At 49.4% G+C, this 22,534-nt stretch overlaps 2 protein-coding genes across 2 annotated transcripts; one reads left to right on the top strand and one right to left on the bottom strand.

Moving 5' to 3' along the window:
* Positions 1-9,658: 9,658 nt before the first annotated feature.
* LOC124663573 (amino acid transporter AVT1I-like) lies at positions 9,659-11,127 on the top strand. The gene is made up of 3 exons (XM_047201261.1): positions 9,659-9,818; positions 9,902-10,515; positions 10,612-11,127. Exons 1-3 carry the CDS (start codon positions 9,659-9,661, stop codon positions 11,125-11,127), a joined length of 1,290 nt encoding a protein of 429 aa, XP_047057217.1.
* A 7,661-nt stretch (positions 11,128-18,788) lies between these two features.
* LOC124666448 (pentatricopeptide repeat-containing protein At3g49240, mitochondrial) lies at positions 18,789-21,115 on the bottom strand. The gene has a single exon (XM_047203785.1). The coding sequence runs from the start codon at positions 21,063-21,065 to the stop codon at positions 19,071-19,073; it is 1,995 nt and encodes a 664-aa protein (XP_047059741.1). The 5' UTR covers positions 21,066-21,115; the 3' UTR covers positions 18,789-19,070.
* Between the last annotated feature and the right edge of the window lie 1,419 nt (positions 21,116-22,534).

Here is a 22,534-nt window from a genome sequence, read left to right as displayed (position 1 = left end):
TCTATCTCGTTGCTTCGATCTCATAGATTAGATCTTGGCTTTTCCATAGATTGGATCTTCGATTTATTCGTCTTTGCGGTAGAAATTTTTTGTTTTCTATGCAACGAACCCTTCACCCGGCCCCCCGAGGTGCGCTTAGGGACTTCGGACGAGAGAAAAGCGGGGATGGGCCCGCTCTGTCGGTGAGAGAACACACGAACCCCACCACTTTCTCGACGCAAATCCCCCCTCCCCTCTCGTAGCTCTGTCGCCGCCGGCACCACCCCTCGCTAATCCGTCGGCCGGTTGCCTGAACTCCGCCGTCCCTCCACCCAACAACCTATATTCAACCGTCCGTCGTGCCCTCTGCCTATATTCCTCCGTCGGGAAACTACCTCGTGTCGCGCCTCATCGACACCCCCGACAGGTGTTCGTCCAATTGCCTGGCCGAACATGGACTCCGACGAGAAGGAGGAGGGGCAGATGTTCGCCGACCTTTTTAAAGAAGAAATGACAGCCGCCGCCCAAGACGAGGAGCACATGTTGATCCTAGCTTGCCTGTCCAGCTTGTACGCCGAGACGTCCATTGGTCGCCATGGTGGGTCGGCACCAGGTCGCCGAAAGTGCAAGCCGAGACATCGGATGGAGGGCTACTGCATGCTCTACGTCGACTACTTCGCCGATGACCCATTGCACGGTGAGGCTTTTTTAGGCGTCGTTTCAGGATGAGCCGGAAGCGCTTCCTGAGAATTGTGTATGCCCTTCGAGAGTACGACTCCTATTTCAGATGCAAGTTGGATTGCACCGGCATGGCAGGGTTTTCCGCCCTCCAAAAGTGCACGGTGGCTATGCGGATGCTGGCATATGGAAGATGAAAATGGGGATATGGCGAAATCGGCAGACGCTACGGACTTGATTGTATTGAGCCTTGGTATGGAAACCTGCTAAGTGGTAACTTCCAAATTCAGAGAAACCCTTGAATTAAAAAAAGGCAATCCTGGGCCAAATCCGTGTTTTGAGAAAACAAGGAGGTTCTCGAACTAGAATACAAAGGAAAAGGATAGGTGCAGAGAATCGATGGAAGTTGTTCTAATGAATCGGGTAATTACGTTGTGTTGTTAGTGGAATTCCTTCTAAATTTGAGAAAGAAGGGCGCGCCTGTTTTTCCTGTAAAAGCCAAAGTTCGGATCACTTTCCGGAGGCATTTATATTTTGTGTGTAGATTCTTTTGAAGCATCATTGCCGGAAAATTTCCGTTATAACGCTTGGGGGCTACCACGACACTTTTCAGTTGATATTACTCTAAGTATCAAAGCACTAACTATTGCTAGTTTCCGCCTAGATACTTGGGGGGATACTGGGAATATCGGATTACCTTGCGCTTGACAAGGAGTTGGTCGAAAAAGTCGTTGATTTCCTTCTTATGGAGTTGAATCTCGGAAGATTCAACATCCGCCTTGCCCCAAGCGTTGCTCATCATGGAATTTAGGAGGTCCTGCTCCAGATCCCACTTCTCCGCCTCCGTCAGCTTGTGGAAGAACTTATGTGAGTAAGCCTTCGGAGTGGAGTACAGATTTGTTGGGTCCCCGAAGTTGGCCGGAAAAGTTATAGCATCATGAGCTGAAGCTTCAGCCTTATCTTGCGAATTTACTTCTGCCTCCTCTGGGGTCTTGTCCTGAGGCCCTTCCGGAGCAGCCCGCTTTGTAGCGGAATAGCTTCCGCCAACCTTTTCGCTGCTCACAGGAATGATTTCCGGAGCTTGGGCAGCTGGGTCGGGGGAAGGCTGGGTTTCAGGCGGAGACAGGTGTGGAGCTTGGTTGGAGGTGCTTCGGGGTGTTGGGGTTATTGGAGGCACGACCGGAGACATCCTCAAGTACTTTGTTATAGGCTTCTGGGTGTTAACCCGAGAAGCCGGAATTTTCTAGCTCCTGTAACAAGCAAGGAAAGATATAAGTAACAAGATTTTGCAATAAGGTAACATGTGATTCCGGATACTTACGTGGCACCGGGGATCAGCGGGCATGATCCTTTTCCTGCTGTTGACAGCATTCTAAGGCGATCGCGTTCCGCCTTCTTGGAGTTGAGAGGGGGTGGTGGCTTGGTCTTGGCCTTCTTGGCGGAGGCCTCGCCGCTGGCTCCGGCATCGGAGCCGGAAACCTTGGCGCAGGGACGCTTGGCGGTTCGCGGAGCCACCATCTTCGATGCTTGCTCCTCCTTGTCGTCGTCGTCCTCCGGATCCTCCTCCGCGGCGTCAGTGCTTGCGGGTGTTCGGATAACATTCCTAAGTTGTTCCTCCGCCAAAGTACTGAGCTGAAGAGGAAAACATGGAAAATTTAGAACATTGCAAAATTGAGAAGTTAAAATTACTGAAGTACAAGAACGTACCGGAGGGTAGTTGTTGTTGGTGAAGATATCTTTGTTGATCTCCGGAACCTCTTGGCCCCGGAGAATCTTCACTAGCGTTCGAATCCTCTTATTCAGAGAATCCGTCGGCAAGTTGTCACGGGTGACCCGGAGCTGGTCTTCGACTCCGAAGTATTCGCAGATCAGCCTCTTATTGTATTTGAGCGGCTGGATCCGGCGGGTGAACCAGCTGAGGGTAAGGTCCATTCCGGTTAGACCGTCGTGGACCAACCAGGAAATTCTCCGCGCGGCCTTGTCCAGTTCCGGGAACTGAGCGAGGGCGGGGATGAAGCTCCAGCTGTCTAGCTCCTCCGGAGGCGAGTTGATGAACTTCGGAAGCCCCTCGTGGACGCCGGGACCGTGATGTTCTTGACGTAGAACCATCCGGCATTCCAGTACCGGACGGACTCGTGCGATGAGTGTGGCGGGTACATCCTATTAGGGCGGAGCATGAAGGTCATGCTTCTGCAGTTGACCATTGCCTTGTCCTTCGTCTCCTTCTTAACGTGGAAGAAGAATTGCCACAGGAGGATATCGGGGCGGATTCCGAGATGCCCCTCGCAGAGCGTCACGAAGTTAGAGAGGAGGAGGTAGGCGTTGGGGCATATGTTATGTGGCTGGAGGCCGTATGTGGAGTGGACAGAGAGGAAGAACTCGGAGCAAGGGAGAGAGAGAGGCCGCGCTCCACCCAAGCTTTGGTGAAGACGCGTTCTTCGGGATCCGGCTTGGGGGAGACGGAGTCTTTGTGAAAGCTCCAATCCGGAGCAATCATGCCTCTTTTTCAAAGGCTCTGAGTTCCGAATCGGTGACCACGCACGGCCACCACTGACCCTTCTCGCCTTCACGGTTCCGGGCCTTGGAACCCTTCTTCTATTCCGATTCCTGCACTTTGGCGGCCATTCTTGCTTGACCCTCGAGTTCTTCTCGGATCTCTTGAAGGCTTGGGATCCAGCCTAGTGCGTTGCTGGAAGATGCGGAGAAAGGTTGAGCCAACCTGGTGTCAGAAATATGTGGTGGTAGGAAAGCTAACAGTTCCGGAAATATTGGTTCCGATGAGCTTGGTTCTGGACTATTCGGAGAACTACCAGTACATTTAGGTGAGTTATGGGACATGTTTCCGGCTGCATGCATGTGATGAAATGATCTGGGTAGCCGGAACTAAACTAGGCTAAACTATGTCTTCTTCTACGGGTCCGGCGAACTTACCATTAATGGTGTGGTGGTTCCCCGTCGCGCCGGCGAGGTTGAGGTCGTCGGACTTAGCGTGCGGAGCTCCGGATGACCACGATTCGGCGGCGGGCGAGATTTCCCGTTCAACCGCGTGTAGCTCGAGTCGAGAGCGGCTCTAGAGCGGCGGCGGGAGAAGCTCTCTGCGGAGGAGCTCGCCGGAGATGAGATTCGCCGGGCGGCGCTGTCTCGAGGTGGAAGCCGAAGTGGTGAATGCAGGTGAAAAGTGAGAAGTTACCGGACGCAGGGGTAGTTATAAGCCTCGCGCGGAGATTCGTGAGCCGGATCCAACGGTAGAGACGGAACGGTCGCACCGTTGGATGGCCGCCACGTGTCTTAGGTTAAAACGGTGAAATCGATGCAGTGGTGACCTAACCGCACACTGCCGAAATTTCCAGCTGAAGATTCGCATCTCCGGAAAATTAGTGCGGGAACGAAGAAAGTAGTGCGCGATGTGGGCGAAAAATCTGCAAAGTTACCGTTACAGAAGAACGAATGATTTCCGGTTGACTGAGATCGGAAACGATGAAGTTTTGGAAGCTCTTCAAGATTCTCTCCGGATCCGAATAAAGCTAGACGGAGGAATGATTAATCTCGGAGAACTTCGGGGGCTACTGTTGTGGGTATACTTTATGGGTATATCAACGACATGGTCTAGATCTGGCAAGCCCGCGTGGCCCACAGATGGTGATGGTGGCATACGGCCCATCGGGCGGCCCAGTTGCTGTTGATAGAAGATGGATGAAGTCCAGCCCAGGAACAGGAGCCAGATCTCAACCGACCTACTCAGAAGTCGGATTCGTGAAGGCCCATGAAGTATCCGGATCCACTACGGCAAGTAAGGAAAGGTGGATCCTTGACGTGCACGACAATGTATATTCCGTAGTTAGGCATCTTGTATTCCGGCTAGGACTCTCCGTGTAAACCCTAGATCCGGGCGCCTTTATAAGCCGGATCCTGGGAGCCCTAGAGGGACAACCACAACTCATTGTAACAACGCGAAAGCTCCCAGATAATTCCAGACAAGCAGCAGTAGGCCCTGTCATCGTGCAGGTGGTCCGAAGCTGGGTAACTAGCGTATCACCGTCCCGAGGACACTCCGCCCACTAGACCCTACTTCTTCTCCCCCTCGTGAGGATCCCTCCTCCGAGGCACCGTCGAATAGGCAAGGACAGGCCCCGATAGCAATTTGGGGGCCGGGGGCGAAATGGGCTCGCACCGGCGCGCCCCAAACGGCGTCGGCCAATTTTGGAGCCCAATAGAATCGCCGGCAACCCAGTGCCGGCCCCTTTGCCAAGGGCGCGAATTGGGCGCGCCGGCGCCTCGCGGAACGACGGTTTTCGTGGGTGGGGGCGCCTTGTCAGCGAGGGGACGCTGCAGTTCGCATCGGAAATGACATGGGGAGGTTGGTCATCGGTATACCTGAGCATTTCTCGGGCCGGGCCGGGCCTCGGGCCGGGCCGGGCCTCGGGCCGGGCCTCGGGCCGGGCCGGGCCTCGGGCCGGGCCGACCAAGGCCCGACGCGGAAAATCTCGGCCCAGGCCCGGCCCGGCCCGACCGTCGGGCCAGAAATCTTGTCCCAAGCCTGGCCCATCATAAGGAAAGCCCGTCGGGCCTCGGGCCTCGGGCTGGGCCGCTTCCTTAAATCGCGCAAAATGATGGTCCAGGCCCGGCCCATGCTGACCATCGGGCCAAAAAATCTGGCCCAGGCCCGGCCCACAGGCATGGTCGGGTCGGGCTTGGCCCGGGAATTTCGGGCCAGGCCGGGCCGGGCCGACCAGGCCGCGCCGGGCTGACCGGGCCGGGCTGCCCATGGCCAGGTATAGTCATCGGCGTCAATAGCCTCCCGCACGAAAACCAAAATGGCGAGGTCGGCGACTGTCCACGCGGCGTCCACCTACCTTACCCACGTGCCTTCAATGCGCGTCTGCCGCCTTCCTTAAAACCACACCGGCGCGCACTCCTCTCTTTTCCCCGCCGTCCATCCCTAGCCGCCGCCGTCCTCAACCTCCGCCTGAACCACCACCCGCACGCGAACGCGATGGCGCACAACGACCAGGCCGGCGGCGGCGGCGGCATGCTCCGCTCGACGCAGCTGTCGTTCGACGAGGCCGACGTGTTGTACTCGCACCGGATCCCCGTGCCAGTGCAGTTCAAGTTGCCGCACGGCTGGCACGTCTCCAACGGCGGCTTCGTCGTGCCGCCACTGCCGCCGCGAGGAGCACAAATGCGGGCCCTCGCCAAGGAACGGCGGGCCTCGATGACGCCGGAGGAGAGGAGCCTCCCGGAGAAGTCGTCGACAACCCGTCCTGGGAAGAGCGCTTCGGCCGCGAGCGCGCCGAAGAGGTCGTGCGGATGGACAATCCCTCCGGCGGCCGCTTCAACAACGTCGGCCGCCGTTCCTGGTGGTACGGGTGGGACGTCGACGGTACGCTTCACGAGTACGGCTACTGTCCATGCGTCCGCGGGCAACGGGAGCCGGTCTACTTCCCGCAGGCGGCGAACATGGCGCCGCCGCTAACGAAGCAGAGGACGCCGGAACGGACCACAGCGTCCGGAACCTCACGCACGGGATCGTCCGCCATCGGGCGCACGCGCTCGGCCGCGCCCGCACCTCCTTCCGGAGGCGTCGTCATCCGCGACGACGCCAGGCGCGCCTCCTCTGCTCCGGTTCGTCGGACGACGGGGTCCAGCCGCCGCTCCCGCGTCAAGGAGGAGGATGCCTCGCCACCACTTCCGCCGGCGAAAAAGACATGGTGGGAGAAGGAGGCCGAGGCGCAGGCGGCCCTCCGTGGCGACGGCGACGAGGAGGAATTCCCCGCCCAGAGCTTCATCGTCAGCCGCTCCGTCGACGAGGACTACCGTCACATCACGATCGACCCGCGGCAGGCGGCGTGTGGTCCGCCAGGGACCACGGCGCCAACTTCGTCGACCTCGTCGGACCATCCGAGCTGCCGGCGCCAAAGGAGGAGGCCGACGAGGAGGAGGCCGACGACGTCGACAGCTAGTCCTTCACATCCAGCAGCGACGAACTGGACTTCAGCGCCTTCGACTCCCCGCGCCGCTATATGTTTATTTTCTGTTTTTTAGTTTGAAATCACGTTAAATTTGTACAAATTTCGTTCGAACTACGTATAAATATCGTGTCGCAAATTTATATTTAGATTTCAAAATCTATCGGGGTCGCTTGTTTTGGGGGCGCCGGTGTGGGAGGCCCCAAATAGAGAATGCTATGCCGGCGCCCCTTCCGGCGCCTATTTGAGGGCTACCGGTGGAGATGCTCTTAGTGGAGTGAAATAGTTTTGTCGGGAGGTCATTTCGTGCATCGTTCGTCCAAAGGATCAATTCTGTCAAATTCGCCATGTCAGTCAAGAAAGGATAGCTTGTGGGAGATGTATGAGGGATGAGAGGAAGAAATACCCTTCGTAGGAATTCGCGAACTAAAAGACAGCCATATATTGCTCGTTGGTCTGAACCTTAATAATCCCAGTGCATATGGATAAGTGCTCTAATGTGTTTTGCAGATATGTATCTATATCTATACCTACTAATAAAGGAAGTAAGGTTTCTCCCCATTTTTTTCGTCCGTTTTTGAATTGCCCATAGTTTTAATCGAATTTACTGGTTATGCCACCGCTAAGTCAAAGCTGTTCGTCTAAAAAAAAAACTGACGCCCGTACGTCTGTGGGTTCCTCGGATCACGCACCAAATCAAATCTAATCAAATCCCAAGGTATCTCCGTTTAATTTCTGACCCCCTTCCCACGAAAATCAGCCTACATATAGATCATCTCCTTTGCGTGCGCTTCCTAAAAAAATCGGCCCGGCCCTGATCCAAGAGAGAGAGCCGGCCGCGACTAAGAAGAAGCAATGTAATAGTCGCGCCCGGCTCTCTCTCTTGCTTGCTCAAGTCCCATGGTGGTGGCTTGCTTGCGGGAGTTGCTTGTCGGCGGCGGCAACTTTGTTGTGGAGCTCCTCTCAGATGCTGTTTGGCGTTGGACCGAATGACAGTAGGGCTGTCGCTCCCTCGCTGCTTGGCACCGGCTGATAGAGCTCTCTTGTGCTTCGTCTCCAAGTGGTGCGTCCCTGGAGATGACATCGCAGTCCGTTGGTCAAGCCTGATCTGGAGGAGGAGTGTATCTTTCTGGGTCTGTTTGGACTCCAGTTTATTAATGCAGCTTTGTCGGGTTTACGCCCGAATGAATTTCAAAAAAAAAAAATACGCCAGATTTTTTGTTTTCATTTCTTCCTACTAAGTATACGAGGATGCCACAACCATATATGTTGCCATATGTTCATTATATATACACCGTCTATTACACAATTTTTTTAAAAAAAGAAAGCAGTGAGTTCTCACGGGAGAACGGGTATTAATTTTGAAATGGACATTGTAAGTTTATTACACTCATTCTCAGAAAAAATAGAAGCCGCGCCTCCTCCTCCCTGTGCGATGGCTGCCGCGCCGCCACCCCGCTCCCAGTCCCTTGCCTCGCACCGTCGCGCGCCTCACCTCTTGTCGCGGCCGCCCGGGGTGTCGCCGCGCAAAGCCCATCTGGCGCGGCGGCGGCCGAGTTCCTCATCCTCGGATCGGGTTGCAATGCTCGTCGGCCGAGTCCATGGCCGTGCTGCGGATGGCGACACCCAGGAGGGTCCAACGGTACGGCGGCAACGGCGAACGACACGGTGGCGCGGTATAGGCGAAACCGATCAGGGCCCATATGGGCTAGAATGGGTCACGACCTGCATAGTTGCTTCATCTTGGCATCTCCATCGACAGCAAAAAACAGTGAATCTCGGCTTGACCCGCAGCCGTAGCAATGCACGAGTATTTGTGCTAGTCTATACCTATTAATAAAGGAAGTAAGATTTCTCCCTCAAATTTTCGTCCGTTTTTGTATTGCCTCTACTTTTGAATAGAAATTACATTCATTGCCACCGGTTAATGAAAAAACGATTCTTACTTTCAGCTTCGTTCGTCCATAGATCGAATCTCGAACTGTCGTTGCTTATGCCAGATACTGGGCCAGGTAGATACGTTGCTGGGCTCTGCATCAAATCGATCGTTGTGCACTTCTATTAATGGGCCATTAGCCATGTTTCTAATTTGCTCATGTGGGAAGAGAAGACAGGCACAAGGATCATCATTGAAAAGCTACGCTAAACACCTCGTGAGGGCATCGCTACGAATAACGCCAATTCAATAGTCCCACCTCGCTAGAATATACTGAGTCTGGCCGCTTTATATACCTCAGGATCTTGGACATCGACAAGCTGCCTTGGAAACAACAAGTAGCAGCGAGAGATTTGACGCAGAGTAGCGCTCCTATTGACCCGTGTCGTAAAGTTGTAATCGACCAGCAGCACCATTGTTTGGTCGAAGATCTAATGAGAGGAAAGAATAAACTTGCCCATGTGCTGTGATTGCCAATGGAAGAGAGAGCCATATATAGTGGAGCCCAGGGCGGCGAGTAAAGCAACGCTGTACGAAATAATAGGATCAAATGTGGTTGGGAATCGGTGGCTACGGTCGAGCAAGAGATTTGATGCCGTGATCATAGAACGGCGGTTCGGATGTGGTTGAGGGCACGTTTCTATTTATTAGTTCAAATTTGAAAACCAACAAGTTTTTCCAAAGAATTAAATAATTATTATTTAAAATTTGAAAAGCAACGATGTTTTCAAAAAGCTTTTGAGAAATTAAATTTTGGGATGGAGCGTTTGAGTTTTCGTTTATCCCGATGCAAAGCACGGGTATTTTTACTAGTATGAACTTAAGATACGTTGGAATTAATTAATTATAAATAATATATTTTTACAATTTTCTCCATTTTCCATCCAGGGCCAGTTTGATAGAATCTATTTTTTTATTTTTTATTTTGGACAAGCAGTTGATAGAATCTAGGTAATAGGAAAAATCTTACTCGTAAATAATTTGTATTGTATTTGTTTCTTGCTTCTGAAAACGACTCCTTCAGATTAGGAACCGTAACGGCATGCCAAACCCTACTCGTAAAATCCTCCTCTGATTTACCCTGCAGCGCACGGCGGCAATGGCGGCGCAGGAGACCTCTTCAGACGAACCCCTGCTCCCAGGCAAAGATGAGCAATGGAGTCCACAAGACGGCGACAAGGAGGCGCAACTCCTCCCTGTTCGCATTTCTGGCACGTCCTTCTGGAGGAGCTGCCTCAACCTCAGCAATGTAATTTCAGGCACGACTCAATGCCCAATCGATGTGTATTCCTTTTGCGTTTGTTTTCGCCATTTGCGTCGCCATTGATCTTCTTGCTTTTAGGCATCGGGATGCTGTCCGTGTCATACGCGCTGTCGCAGGGTGGGTGGCTAAGCCTGGCGCTCTTCGTCCTCGTCGGCGCGATCTGCTACTACACCGGCAAGCTCATCGACCGCTGCATGCGCGCCGACGACTCCGTCAGGAGCTACCCCGACATTGGGCAGCTCGCCTTCGGGCCCCACGGCCGGAGAGCCATCGGCGTCATCATGTACATCGAGCTCTACCTCGTGGCCGTCAGCTTCCTCATCCTCGAGGGCGACAACCTCGACAAGCTCTTCACTGGCGCGACCTTCGACGTCGCGGGCTGCCGGGTGCAGGGGAAGCAGCTCTTCGTGCTCGTGGCAGCCGCCGTCATCCTCCCCACGACATGGCTCAAGGATCTCAGCGTGCTCGCATACGTGTCTGCGGTCGGGCTCGTGGCCTCGGCGGCCTTGACGGCGTCCCTTGCCTGGGCCGCCATAGCAGCCGAGCATGGCTTCCACGCAACGAAGGCCAGCACCGTCTTGAACATGAGAGGTCTGCCGACCTCCCTCAGCCTCTACTTCGTCTGCTTCTCCGGCCACGGCGTCTTCCCCACCGTGTACTCCTCGATGAAGAAAAAGAAGGATTTCCCCAAGGTATCCATCGAGTTTATCAGGCTAATTAGTTAATGCGTACAGACAGTGATAAGTGATCGCCTGATTCACTTCAGTTCCTCTGATCCCAATGTGCAGGTCCTGCTGATCTCATCTGTGTTGTGCAGCCTGAACTACGCACTGACAGCGATACTGGGTTACCTGCTCTACGGCGACGACGTGCAGGCACAGGTGACGTTGAACCTGCCCACAGGCAAGATGTACACCAAGGTGGCCATCCTGACGACCCTGATCAACCCGCTGGCCAAGTACGCGCTCGTCATCCAGCCCATCGCGGAGGCGATCGAGGCGAAGCTGCCCGTCGCCGAGAGGGGCCTGACCAGGGTCCTCATCAGCACCGCCGTGCTCGCCAGCACGGTGGTGGTCGCGTCCACCGTGCCCTTCTTCGGATACCTCATGTCATTCACCGGATCCTCGCTCAACGTCATCGTCGCCGTCCTCTTCCCGTGCCTCAGCTACCTTAAGATCTACATGCCCAGGTCAGGAGTCCGGCGTTTCGAGGTTGTGACGATCATCGGCATACTCGTGATCGGAGTGTGCGTCGCTGTTGTAGGCACTTACACCTCCGTGCACCAGATTATAGGCACGTTCTGACGGTGAAACAATTTTCCCCCATTTGTTTTTTCCCCATTTGTTTGTTTGATTAACAAACATCGAGATCTGTAATGCAATTTTGAGGCAGAGTTGCTTATCGGCTATTTTATCTTGCTTCCTGGAATGCGTCATGCGTGTGAACAAAACATGCTGGCCGCAGCTGACAGAGCTGCATCCTGCTCTTGTACCGAAATGGCGACTCCTAACATTTTGCTTCTCCTTCTGTACAATTGCTAACTCCTAACATTTTTCTCTTTTACAGAATTGATTGATAACTCCTAACAATGGTTCTTCTGGTTGTACTCCTATAGAATCAAGAACTCCCAATATTTTCTTTTGTTACTGCTTTCTTCTGCAATTTTTGTATCAAGGTCAGATCAAGCACTGCACTCACCAGTGATCAGGTGTTCTGTGATGTGTGCACAAGGCACTGCTGCCTTAACAGTGAGTTGTCTGTGAGGCTCAGACTTGTGATGAGCGTACGCGTCGTAAATTTAGGAAGAGCCGTTGATGTATCTTGTGCAAACCCATAATCCATTATCGACTATATGCACAGGTGTTGCTTTTCTCAACATGACGATGGTCTTGCAGACAAAAATGGGAAAGAAATGCATATATCTACCCTAAGAGAGCTACTGAATCGCATCTAGTGGCCGAGCATGTTGTGGCAGCCTCCTGAGAGCTTTGGCACCAACGAGCATTCAAAGTTTCGCCTCTGCAAGGATAGTCTACCAGCACCAACGAACCGGGGATGGCGCTGTCAAAGCCGTGGTCGTTCAGAAGCCACCAGATAAGCCACATTGTGCGCGAAAACGGCAAGCGCACACCTTTGGTTTTATTCGCCCCAGCCCAGTCGGCGGCCGTCTCCAACCAATAGACCAAAACATCTACAGGTTGCAGTAAAATTGACTGGAGAGAGAATTGACTTAGTACTTGGATCCATACCTGTCTGGCGAAGACGCACTCTGAGCGTAGATGGGACATTGTCTGGTCGGTAAATGGGCACCCTGGCAGGTGAGGCAAACTGGTTTGCCATGGCCAACCAGCAATCATGCATTCAGAAGAACCCATCCGCCCCAAATGGCACGCCACTGCAGGAATTCCACCGTGCCGGTGAAGAAAAGCCTCATACACCGAGCGAGCATACTGTCCAAAGCCCAAAAGATTCCAGCTGAATTAATCATCACCAAGGGCTCATCCATCACGTAGGCCAACTGCAGGAATTAAAAACAATCCCTGCATTTTGGAATAAGAAGTGTTAAGAGGTGGCCGAGATTGAAGATCTTGCTCGGCATAGTACAAAAAGAGTAGCAGCACACGGAAGAGTAAAGTGCATCCACAAATGGCACAACACAATATGAGGTTCTGTATGTACAGATAGTCCTGTGCATGAATGAGTAAAAGCGATGCATATGCTACATTTCTGGTGCTCAAAAGCTCAAGCATTGCATTGTTGCTGAATGACGAGATGATACAGCTCGCAGACCAAATAGCTTGTCCTGTAATACAGGCACTAACATGATTAGAGGAGAATATACATGATAGAAATAGCTTCAGCTTCTTTGTAGCCTAACATTATCAGAGGATTCCAAAGAAGACATCAAGCATGTATGAGCTAACAACGGTAATCCTGCAAGATAGTTGGCACGTTTTTGTAATTGACATATATCCTGGAAATTGAGAGACCAACTTAGGTAACTGCCTGCATTATTAAGTGATTATGAATTGGTTACACACCTTGAGTCACACGATCTTGAATTCCTAAATAATTGCAACCCACTAACTATTTTTGCTGTCCATGCAGCCCTGCCACGTCAGCAAGTCTCCTTCGGTCCCACAGCATATCACTACATATTTTTCCTCACCTCCCATTCATCCACGTCGTCACCATTACCACAACAACCCAATTATTCCAGCGCAGCCCCCAGTGCACCTATGGAATCAAACAGCCACATTACATTACCCTCAGACCATATTTGATTTCAACCTTTAACTGATAGAACTTTTATCTTCTGCAGCTAAAAGGACTCTGATCCAGGCACTTCTATCTTGTATTCCCATATATAAGTTGTCCTTCTTTAAGTTCGCAAAGTGGGCTCTGAAGTTAATCAACACTCAGTTAGCTCACTGGTGGAGTTATGAGGAAGGAAATAACAATATTCACCTAGCTAACTGGCCTTCAATTTGCATGAAAAAGGAATTTGGGGGCCTAGGGATTCCTAACTTGTTTCACTGGTACTTAGGTCAAGAGATACATCCAAGGAGAGGGTACTCTCTGGAAAAAAGATCATTGATGCCAAGTATAACACTAAGGATCCTAAGATCCTCTACTGCCATGATGCTAGCCCTTCCACCTTCTGGGAAGGGGTGATATGGGCTGCTCAGGCAGTTAGGGGTGATGTGGGCTGCTCAGGCAGTCTGAGAAGGAGGGGCGTGCCTAAGCCATTAGAATATGATCTTTTTAAAAAAACTGAGTCAGTCAAGCATCTTTTCTTTGATTGCTAGTAGATAGAATACTTCAGGAAGATGTTTCTGGAGTTTTTGTTATTGGTGTCACTGACTTTGAATCTATTGCTTCCAAAATGTGGTTATGCAATAAAACATTTATGCATTTTAATGTAGTTACTTCTGCCGTCCTTGCTGTGTGTGGAGCAATAGAAATACCATAGTTTTTAATCGAGTTACCTGGATAAACATGAAACAGGTGTGGCGCCTCGTTCTGACATATCACAGAAACTGGAAAGTCCCCTTCAAGGAGCTGGAGGGAGAAAAATGTGGACAGTTCATGGACTGGTTGACCGCCAAACTCAGGAAGCCACTGGCTGATGCCCAGCTAAACTGCACAGATTTTAGGAGTTCTTCGATCCACGTGGCGATGTGACGTAGCTTTTCCAACTGCCGAATCTTGTGGCAGTTTTGGCAGTAGAGCGGCTGAAGATGTTGGTGATCTACTGTTTCACGAGTTGAGAAGGTTTTGGCTAGGACCTGAGAAATAACCTGAGTCGTTTTGGTCTGTTTTGTTCTCCAGCTCGTGTTCTGATGTGAGCTTCTGGGGTGTTGCTATTTAGTTCTAGAGCTCTTTTCTTTCTGCAGCTTGCTGCTTCTGAACTCCTAGTCGTTTTTAGCCTTACTTTGTACCAAATCTCTATGGTGTCCCTGTGAATCTAGAAAAGAAAATCAACATCCACTTAAGCTAGTGGCATCTTCTCCCTCCCCCTCCAGTCCACCTTTCTCAATCTCAGCGCCTCCCCGCCTAAGCTGATTCTCCTCTATCCATGCCCCTCCCAACGCCTTCTCTCTATCCATCATTGTCTCACATGACACGGCCGCGCCAATAGGCTCGTTGCATATCTTTATATCTATACAGAGGAGGTGCTCGCCCTGCCCCCTGGAGCTGCCCCGTCCAGGCCACCAAGTTCCTGGAACTGCAGCAAGCTATGAAGCACTAGGTAAAGTTCCCTACCTGCATGGTCTGTTGTTTCTGCCAAACTATTGAGCGTAGGTAAATTAGTGGAATACATGTATTGATGTGCTCTGCCGTAGGAGAAATAACCCAGTGGTCCATCGAAGTTCACGTTCCAGACTTCCAGTCAAGTGACACAAGTTCATTAGTTTAGGTTATATGCATTTTATTTTCCTTTTGCGTTCAAGCCTCATAGGAAAGATGAGTTTGCAAGGACTCAGGTTGTACTACCTCCGTTCCAAAATAAATGTCACAAATTTATCTAGATTTGTATGTATCCACTACTAAAACATGTCTAGATACATATGAATCTAGACAAATCTGTGACATTTATTTTGGAACAGAGGGAGTAGTTGGAAGCTTTTTTCCGAGAAAACGCAATGACAATGCGGTTTCTTTTCATTGCATGGAATAAGAGTACATGCCTCCTAGGAGGGGAGCAGTTGGAAGCTCATCGATTGGAATGGTTCTGATATCAGCTAACTGGAATTTAGGTGAGTGTGGACATCATCATTTTCTTCAATTGCTGGTGGAAATTTATCTAGATTTTTTTCTACTTTTAAACAAAAATGGTGAGTTTTGGACTAACCTCTGAACCATCATTTTCTACCCAGCAACAGGGTCAATCAGGCCTATTAACAGAATTAAGTATCTTCCAGTGTAGACAAGACAACTTCCTGTGATCTGCAAATGTGACATCCAGAATTTTGAGATAGACAATAGCACTAAAAACTATCATTAACATAAGTAAAACATTAACAATTAAGCATCTACCGACCTAAGCCAGCAATGGGATGCATAGGGATAGTCAGAAGGATTTTCAACAAGCTAGCTTACCTTCAGGCTTAAATTATCAAATATTCAGGCAACATTCATTATCCTCCTGGGGCAGGAATGCTCTGACTAAATTCTGTGACACCTTAACAGAGCTCCAGAAAGGTAAAAGTACATGTGGATGAAAGTTTTAACACTATGAATGGTCAAGCTAACTTGGGAGCTGGATTCATCCCATCTTGATGTCCACTTGGAAGTACATTGGCTGATGTGATTCAGTGGAAGAGGCCGAGGCTGCTGCTTGCATTGAGGGGCTCTGGTTAGCCCATCGACATACCGGGGAACGTTTTATTTTGGAAACTGACTGTGCAGGTGTAGCAGTAACCATAAACTCAACTGAAGAGAGCAGATTAAACTGCCAGTATCTTTATCAAGAAGCTAGACAGCTGAAGACCAGTGTGCAGGAGTGTAAAAGGGCCTATGTAATGAGAACCGGCAACTATGTGGCACAAGGTCTGGCAAAGTTAGCTACGGAGAAGTGTGAGTGTGCGCAGTGTGCTCCATGGTGCAGTTCCTATCTGCGTGATGGAACTGGCCTTAACCAAATGTAACAGATATGTTCCCTATTTTAATAGATCCCCCCTGTTCATAAAAAACCCTTCAGAAAGGCTGAAAAGTTCAGTAGGTGGCAACCAAATTCCATATAATCAACAGTTCTATAGCAGGCATGATCTGGTAATTTGGTGTGGCTACTGACAGATTACATAGATTCCCTTGGATGGAAACAGTCAAACAGGAAACAGCACATAGTTAAAGTACTTGCAACAATAGATAGTGTAATAATTTTATAAAATATCCCATAGTAGAAGAGGGTGGGCTAGCTGTTTCATTTGGATGGGCAGATCACATAACAGAATATGGATTGAGAAATGTCCTTGAACCAGTATAGTAGAGAGAAGAGGATTCTAAAAGATATCAAGAGAAAAGGTTATGGATCCAGTATGCTTTCACCTCCTCCCACTCCCTTCTCCGGAGCAAAGAGAAGTGAACTACAATTCAGTCTCTCGCTTCTCCGGAGCAATGAGAAGTGAACTATATAATTCAGTATGTAACAAGAAAGTTCATTAAAACAATATTTTTAACTGGAGTGCAGAGGGTACCAGTCAGAAACTAAATATAGTAGTAAAAAATAATTCATCTGCCATTAACATAGAAGGGAGTTGGTCACAGAAAATGAGAAGGCCTTTTGTATTAAGTGGTCACAGAAAATGAGAAGGAAGTTGGTCACAGAAATCAAGAGAAAAGGCTGTGGATTCAGTATGCTTCCACCCCATGCCACTCCCTTCTCCAACTATAATTTGGTCTCTCACTTCTCCGGAGCAATAAGAAGTATAATTCAGTAAGTAGCAAGAAAGTAAATAGTGAAGAATAGTTCATATGTCATTAACATAGAAGGGAGTTGGTCAGAGTAAATGAGAAGGCCTTTTGTATTTAGTGTGCCAATCAAATAGAGTAAATCCTGAATGCAGTGAAGATGAGTGGGTGTAAAATGCATTATGGACAGAATTTCAACAGCTAGGATCCTCATGTTTACCCTTGTAAGGCATGCACCCCCATACTATGCCTAGAAATAAAACCTGTCAGCCAGTCCCGAAGAAGATATAAATGTTCGGAATTGTCTTCTTCTAGCCTAGTGCAATAGCAAACTGTTATAAGCTAGGGAAACTTTTTTTTATTCTATTTGCAACAGCAACAGAGCGCAGTAGCTTCTAGGCGACAAACCTTTTTGCCAAACAGATATTGCTTTGGGTTCAAATGCTAGACAGACAGCCATGATAACAGGGAGAAAAAATAAAATCATGCACCCGTTTCGAGTAGAAGAGCAAATGTTCTAGATTAAAAATATTCCATGGGCACATTTAAGGAGAAAGATAAGAGTAAGGAGGAATTCAGTTAGGATAAGCACTCACAGGATCTCCATAGAGGTATATAGATATATCCTCTGTTGTGAAAGTCGCATCATAATCACAGGCCCTATGATCACCACCACCAACAGAACATGACAGCACCCAGATCATTCCCAAATCACATGGATAGATAAAGAAGGCATGTTGGAATCAACGGTTAAGCGGTATCTCCTCCTATTTTGTAAACATCACCTTCAAAATTACAGGCCTTGTGATCATTGTAGCCAGTACAACAAAGGCAACAACACCTCCTATTTTGTAGACATCACCTTCACAACCTCAGGCCCTATGATCATCACAGCCAGAACAAGGACAACAGCACCAATATGATTCGCAAATCACATGGATAAATAAAAAAGACATGTCGGAATCAGCAGTTAGAGGGTTTCTCACCATGCTTTAAAAGGTGGCAATTGTTAAGCATGATAATGAAGGACTTGTCAGCGCCGAAGCTAGCAGACCCGGTGGGCTTGCAGCACGGCGGTGAGGTGGACAGCAATGAAGGGTACCACATGGTACAGTCAGCTTGATCTCCATCGCTAGCTCCATGCTGGCCTCCTCCTTCCCAGGTTATCCACCAGCACTCACCAAAAGTGTCGACAGTCTGGTTCCAACAACGACAGCCTGAAAGATACAGCTCCTAGGATTCCAGTGCTGACATGGATCTGTGAATGTGCATATGTGCAGAACTGCATGTGGACTTCCGGGTGTGGTAAGGGGAATAGCGGCCACATGAAGGGTGCAACAACAAATGCAACACATAGCCATCAGACAAAGTTTGAACGACCCAGAAGGTCCCTCATGTGCCTCAATCAGCCTCATGCCTTTTAACCATAGTAGTGCACACTCTTCATAGAGCAACCGGCCGCCATCACTAAAACTGAGCCAAGCCCTTTTGTGGTAACCTATCAAAGGAAGGTGAATCACAAACAGCTGGCAACTGGGTACTCTCACATCTACAGCTCACATGAAAACCCACATATATTTCCTAACCCCAAGGGCATTCATACATACTAATATAGACTGACAGGAAATGGCAACAGAGAGCATATTTGCCAAGAAACAGAAAATCACCTGAACAAGCAGGGTAAGAATTTAGTTTAATCCAATGGTCAAAAAGAACAAAGAAAAGGATGGTGCCCATGGTCAAAACATGTGCAACCCTGCAGTGTTCAAAATTGTGTACCAACATCAAGTCCAAAACAGTGCAATTACTGACAAGGTGTTGGCCTACTACCTGCATTTCAGTGTAGACTAAGGAACGAAATTCCAATGTGAAGAATATAATACCTGCAAGCTCCCTTCCTTGCCTTATTGAAACAGAGCATGTTTCATACTTTGACTTAAGCATTGGAACCACTGAAAATGTTAAACTGCCAAAACTAAAGGTCCTTGCCGGATTGCTGGCACAATAATCAATCTTAATAAGCAACACTAAAGTTCAATAAACAGAGATAATCACTTTACACTTGCGGAATAAAGATTGTGAAAAGGAGAATTTATCTTGTCTGTGATCATGACATAATAAATTTAGTGATCACAGAGATACAGAAATTTGTTGTGCTATCTCCAAAATAAGAGATGTGGTACATAAAGATTCCAGCATACAATCAGTGGGAGCTCTCATAACATGTAAATTCCATTCAAACCATCGACATAATTATCTCGTAGAAGCTCTTCCAATCATTTTTTGTACTATTGAACTGAAACTAATCATTACTGAGGTACAACAAAGAACCTCAAGAAGATGAAGCTATGACCTGTGACGATGCATCACCAGACTCTTTCTTCGAGTCGTCACCTTCATTTTGTTCTCCTACAGTGCCAACAGTGTCACTGTGGGATTCAACAACCTGTGCTTCCTCAACATTTATTCCGTCAGAAGTTTCATCATTTTCTCCTTGCCTATTGCGACCCAACACCGCATCAATAGCTGCTCGACTGGCTCTGGCAGCCGATTCCTCCTTAGCCTTTGCCTCAGCCTTCTTCTTCTCCTCTTCTTCTTTAGCAAGAGCCTCTGCTCTAGCCTTCTCTTCAGCTGCACGTGCTGCTGCCTCTGCTTTCTCTTTCTCAACATCTTCATACAACTTTGTCATATCCCCATCTCTCCCCTCTTTCTCCAGTGAGTCCTCTAGAAGTGCCTTCAGTTCATCAGTAAACACAACACTCTCATCCAATAGAATACCCTTGGCCATCTTAACTGCATCATCCAACTTTGCAACATTGATGTATGCTCTCAACAGCAATTCATAGCTAGCTAGGTTTGGCTTGACCTCCTTTTCAGGCATCAGATCAAAGAACCCCTGTGCCTCTTCAATCCTATCAACCTTCACCAAGCCACCTATAACTTTGTTAAATGCATTGGCATTGGGCCTGAGACCAACATCGAACATCTTATTGAAGTAACCAACAGCGTCATCCACCTTATCAACCCTGAAGCAGGACTCAATGAGCAAGACATAGGTGTATTCGTCAGGGTTAATACCACGCTCTCCCATCTCCTTATAGAGCGCTTCTGCCTCACCAACAAGTTCATTCTTCCCCAGCCAGTCAATCAGACTATTGTAGGAGAGTGCATCTGGTGCGCACCTCTTCTCACCCATTTTGCCAAACACCTCAACTGCATCCTGGAACCTTTCCACGCGACAATAGGCATCAACCATCACATTAAAGCTACCAAGGTTCACCGCAATCTTCCTGGGTGGGTCATGCTCCTTGCACATTCTATCGAACAGCAGGACTGCATCATCCAATTTCCCATTCCTCCCCAGCGCATCAAGCACCATGTTGTAGCTAACAGCCCCAAATCTCACAACGGATCCCTCCCCAAGCACCTCGGCGTAGCAATCCATGGCCTCCTTCTCCATGCCCTTTAGGAAGTATCCCTTCATAAGGTTCCCGTACACCACACCGTCAAGGATTGGCCCGCCACCAAGCTTCTCCTTAAGCTCCTCATACAGTGAGACGGTGGTGTCACCATCCCCGGCGTTCACGAAACCACCCATGACGAACGCATAGACCTGGGGGTCGGGAGCGATAAGGCCACGCTCGAGCATGCCGTCCTTGAGCTCGAGCGCCAGGTCGAGCTTGCCGTTCTCAGCGAGGGAGCGGGCGAGGATGCGGTACGTGGTGGGGGAGGGGAGGACGGGGGATTCGTCCTTGAGCAGGAGACGGAAGTGCTCAAGCGCGGTTTCGGGGCGACGGCAGTCGCAGTAGGCCTGGATGAAGAGGTTGTGGGTGGCGACGGTGGGCGCGACGGAGGCCTGGGTGACGAAGCGGTGGAGGGATAGGAAGTCGGCGTAGCGCGCCTGGCGGAGGAGCGCGGCGAGGACGGCGTTGCAGGTGAAGACGGTGGGGCGGCAGTTGGAGTAGATGGAGTGGCGGGTGAGGAGCGCGGCCTCGTCGAGGTCGTTCTCCCGGACGAGCGTGAGGATGCGGTGGTGGAGGTCGAGGCGCTTGCCGGAGAGGACCGAGGCGGGCTCGGGGAGCTTGAGGGCGTTGCGGTTGGATCCCGGGCGTGGCGCTCCGGGGGTGCGCTGGGGGACCGGCCCGCGGGAGGACGGCGGCTCGACGCGGAGGCGGCGCTTGCGGCGGCGGCGCTCGGCGGCGGCGTCGGTGGGGGCATCCGGGAGATCGGTGGGGGTGGCGAGGCAGAGGAGGCGGTGTTGAGGCCGGATGGGGACGCGGAGGGAGAGGGGGAGGAGGCGGGAGAAGAGGGGCTTGGAGAGCGCCATGGCGGCCACGGAGCACTGGGAGCCGACGAGGGTTTTGCTAGGGATTTCGGGATCTTTCTGGGAAATGGCAAATAGAGACAGAGGAACAAGAACAGAAAGAAGCGAAGAAGACGGAGAGGATCCAGGCCCGTTATTGACATATTTGGCCTGGGCCAGATTGGGGGATAACTACAAGCCTACAGGCTACAGCCTACATCGTACTTTATGTGCATATTGTTACACCGTACTTCATGTTTCCCTCAAAACAAACAAATGCATCCCCTAAAAAAAAAAATACATGCTCATAACAATTTTGGCCATCGGTTTAACCATTATTGTAAGAAAATTATATATCAAAATATATATAATAGGAAAATTTATTTGAGTATTAATCCAACAGTATAATTGTCTTTAGCACATAACACATGCTTAATAAAATAACAACACGTCAAAATTGAACCTCAGCCATGTAAATGTGAATGGAGAGAGTAGTACTTATCATTCGCGCTGTTTGCTGCTTGATTACCGACAAATCCGTTACTAGGATTATCAACTTGCTTTATCTTCAAATTTGATCATACACAATTGTAGTGACTTAGGCAGTATAAAACTTTCATTAATAAAAATATTAGTTTTAACAAAGAGTGAATTCACATATTGTTCTAGCAACTTTGTATGTGCTCTTGTAATTGGCCCAAGTATAATCTCATTAGTTTGTCTTATATAACATCAACTTTATTAATAGAAGAAAATAGTAAAGATTTAGAGAGGATGACTCGAAAGACTTTAGTTTAACAAGAAAATTATATAAAAGTATTTGTATTCAGTTTTTGGGGGGATTTTGGATTTGATATCATTTGGTTGGTTAATTAATAAGCTTGAATGGTTTGGTTGGGATAGCTTAGGGCTTAGCCACGATTGCTCGGCACCAAGCAAGCTTTGAAGAACCGGAGCTATGATCATAGCTCTGTTGGGCAACAATTTAATGAAACAAATTCAATCACAATGTCTTGTTTAATTGAGTTTTGTCTAGCGTGTTTTTATAGGACTTGTATAAAATCTGCTTTTGCGTTGACAATGTTTGAACGTAGTCATGTAGAGCAGTAGATGCCATGTTCTGAAACAACAGTGCATCGTGATCAAATCATATACTTCTTTCGGCTCTAAATATTTGTCATAGATGCTCGAGGGAGTATTAAAGATAAGTGGTACCCTTCGTCCCAAGAGAAAGACACACATGCGATTAGGGTTCACCTGCCTCCCGTTGGAGCGCGCCACCGACCTGTTAGCGAGTTAGGTAATGTATGCGTGTTGTATCCCACCGGCCGTGATGATAAGGTCAGAGTGGTTATCTAGACTATGTTCTAGACTCTTCCTTGTAACAAACTATGTATATCCCTTTTGGAGTTGTTAGGTTAAACTCCCTATATAAACACGCAAGGTGTGCTCCGAAAGGAGTATGACATTTAACCCAAACTTCTACATGGTAT

Source organism: Lolium rigidum, chromosome 6 (genome assembly GCF_022539505.1).
Source record: "Lolium rigidum isolate FL_2022 chromosome 6, APGP_CSIRO_Lrig_0.1, whole genome shotgun sequence".
Classification (NCBI taxonomy): Eukaryota; Viridiplantae; Streptophyta; class Magnoliopsida; order Poales; family Poaceae; genus Lolium; species Lolium rigidum.
The sequence above is the reverse complement of the archived record's forward strand: the minus strand, read 5'-3'. Positions and strand labels throughout refer to the sequence as shown.

Bases quoted from the DNA above. Each gene is read 5' to 3' on its own strand.
- LOC124663573 (XM_047201261.1), top strand. From the start codon at position 9,659: ATGGCGGCGCAGGAGACCTCTTCAGACGAACCCCTGCTCCCAGGCAAA. The intron at 9,819-9,901 runs GCACGACTCAAT...TCTTGCTTTTAG, and splicing joins CCTCAGCAATGTAATTTCAG to GCATCGGGATGCTGTCCGTG. The intron at 10,516-10,611 runs GTATCCATCGAG...CCCAATGTGCAG, and splicing joins AAAAGAAGGATTTCCCCAAG to GTCCTGCTGATCTCATCTGT.
- LOC124666448 (XM_047203785.1), bottom strand. From the start codon at position 21,065: ATGGCGCTCTCCAAGCCCCTCTTCTCCCGCCTCCTCCCCCTCTCCCTC.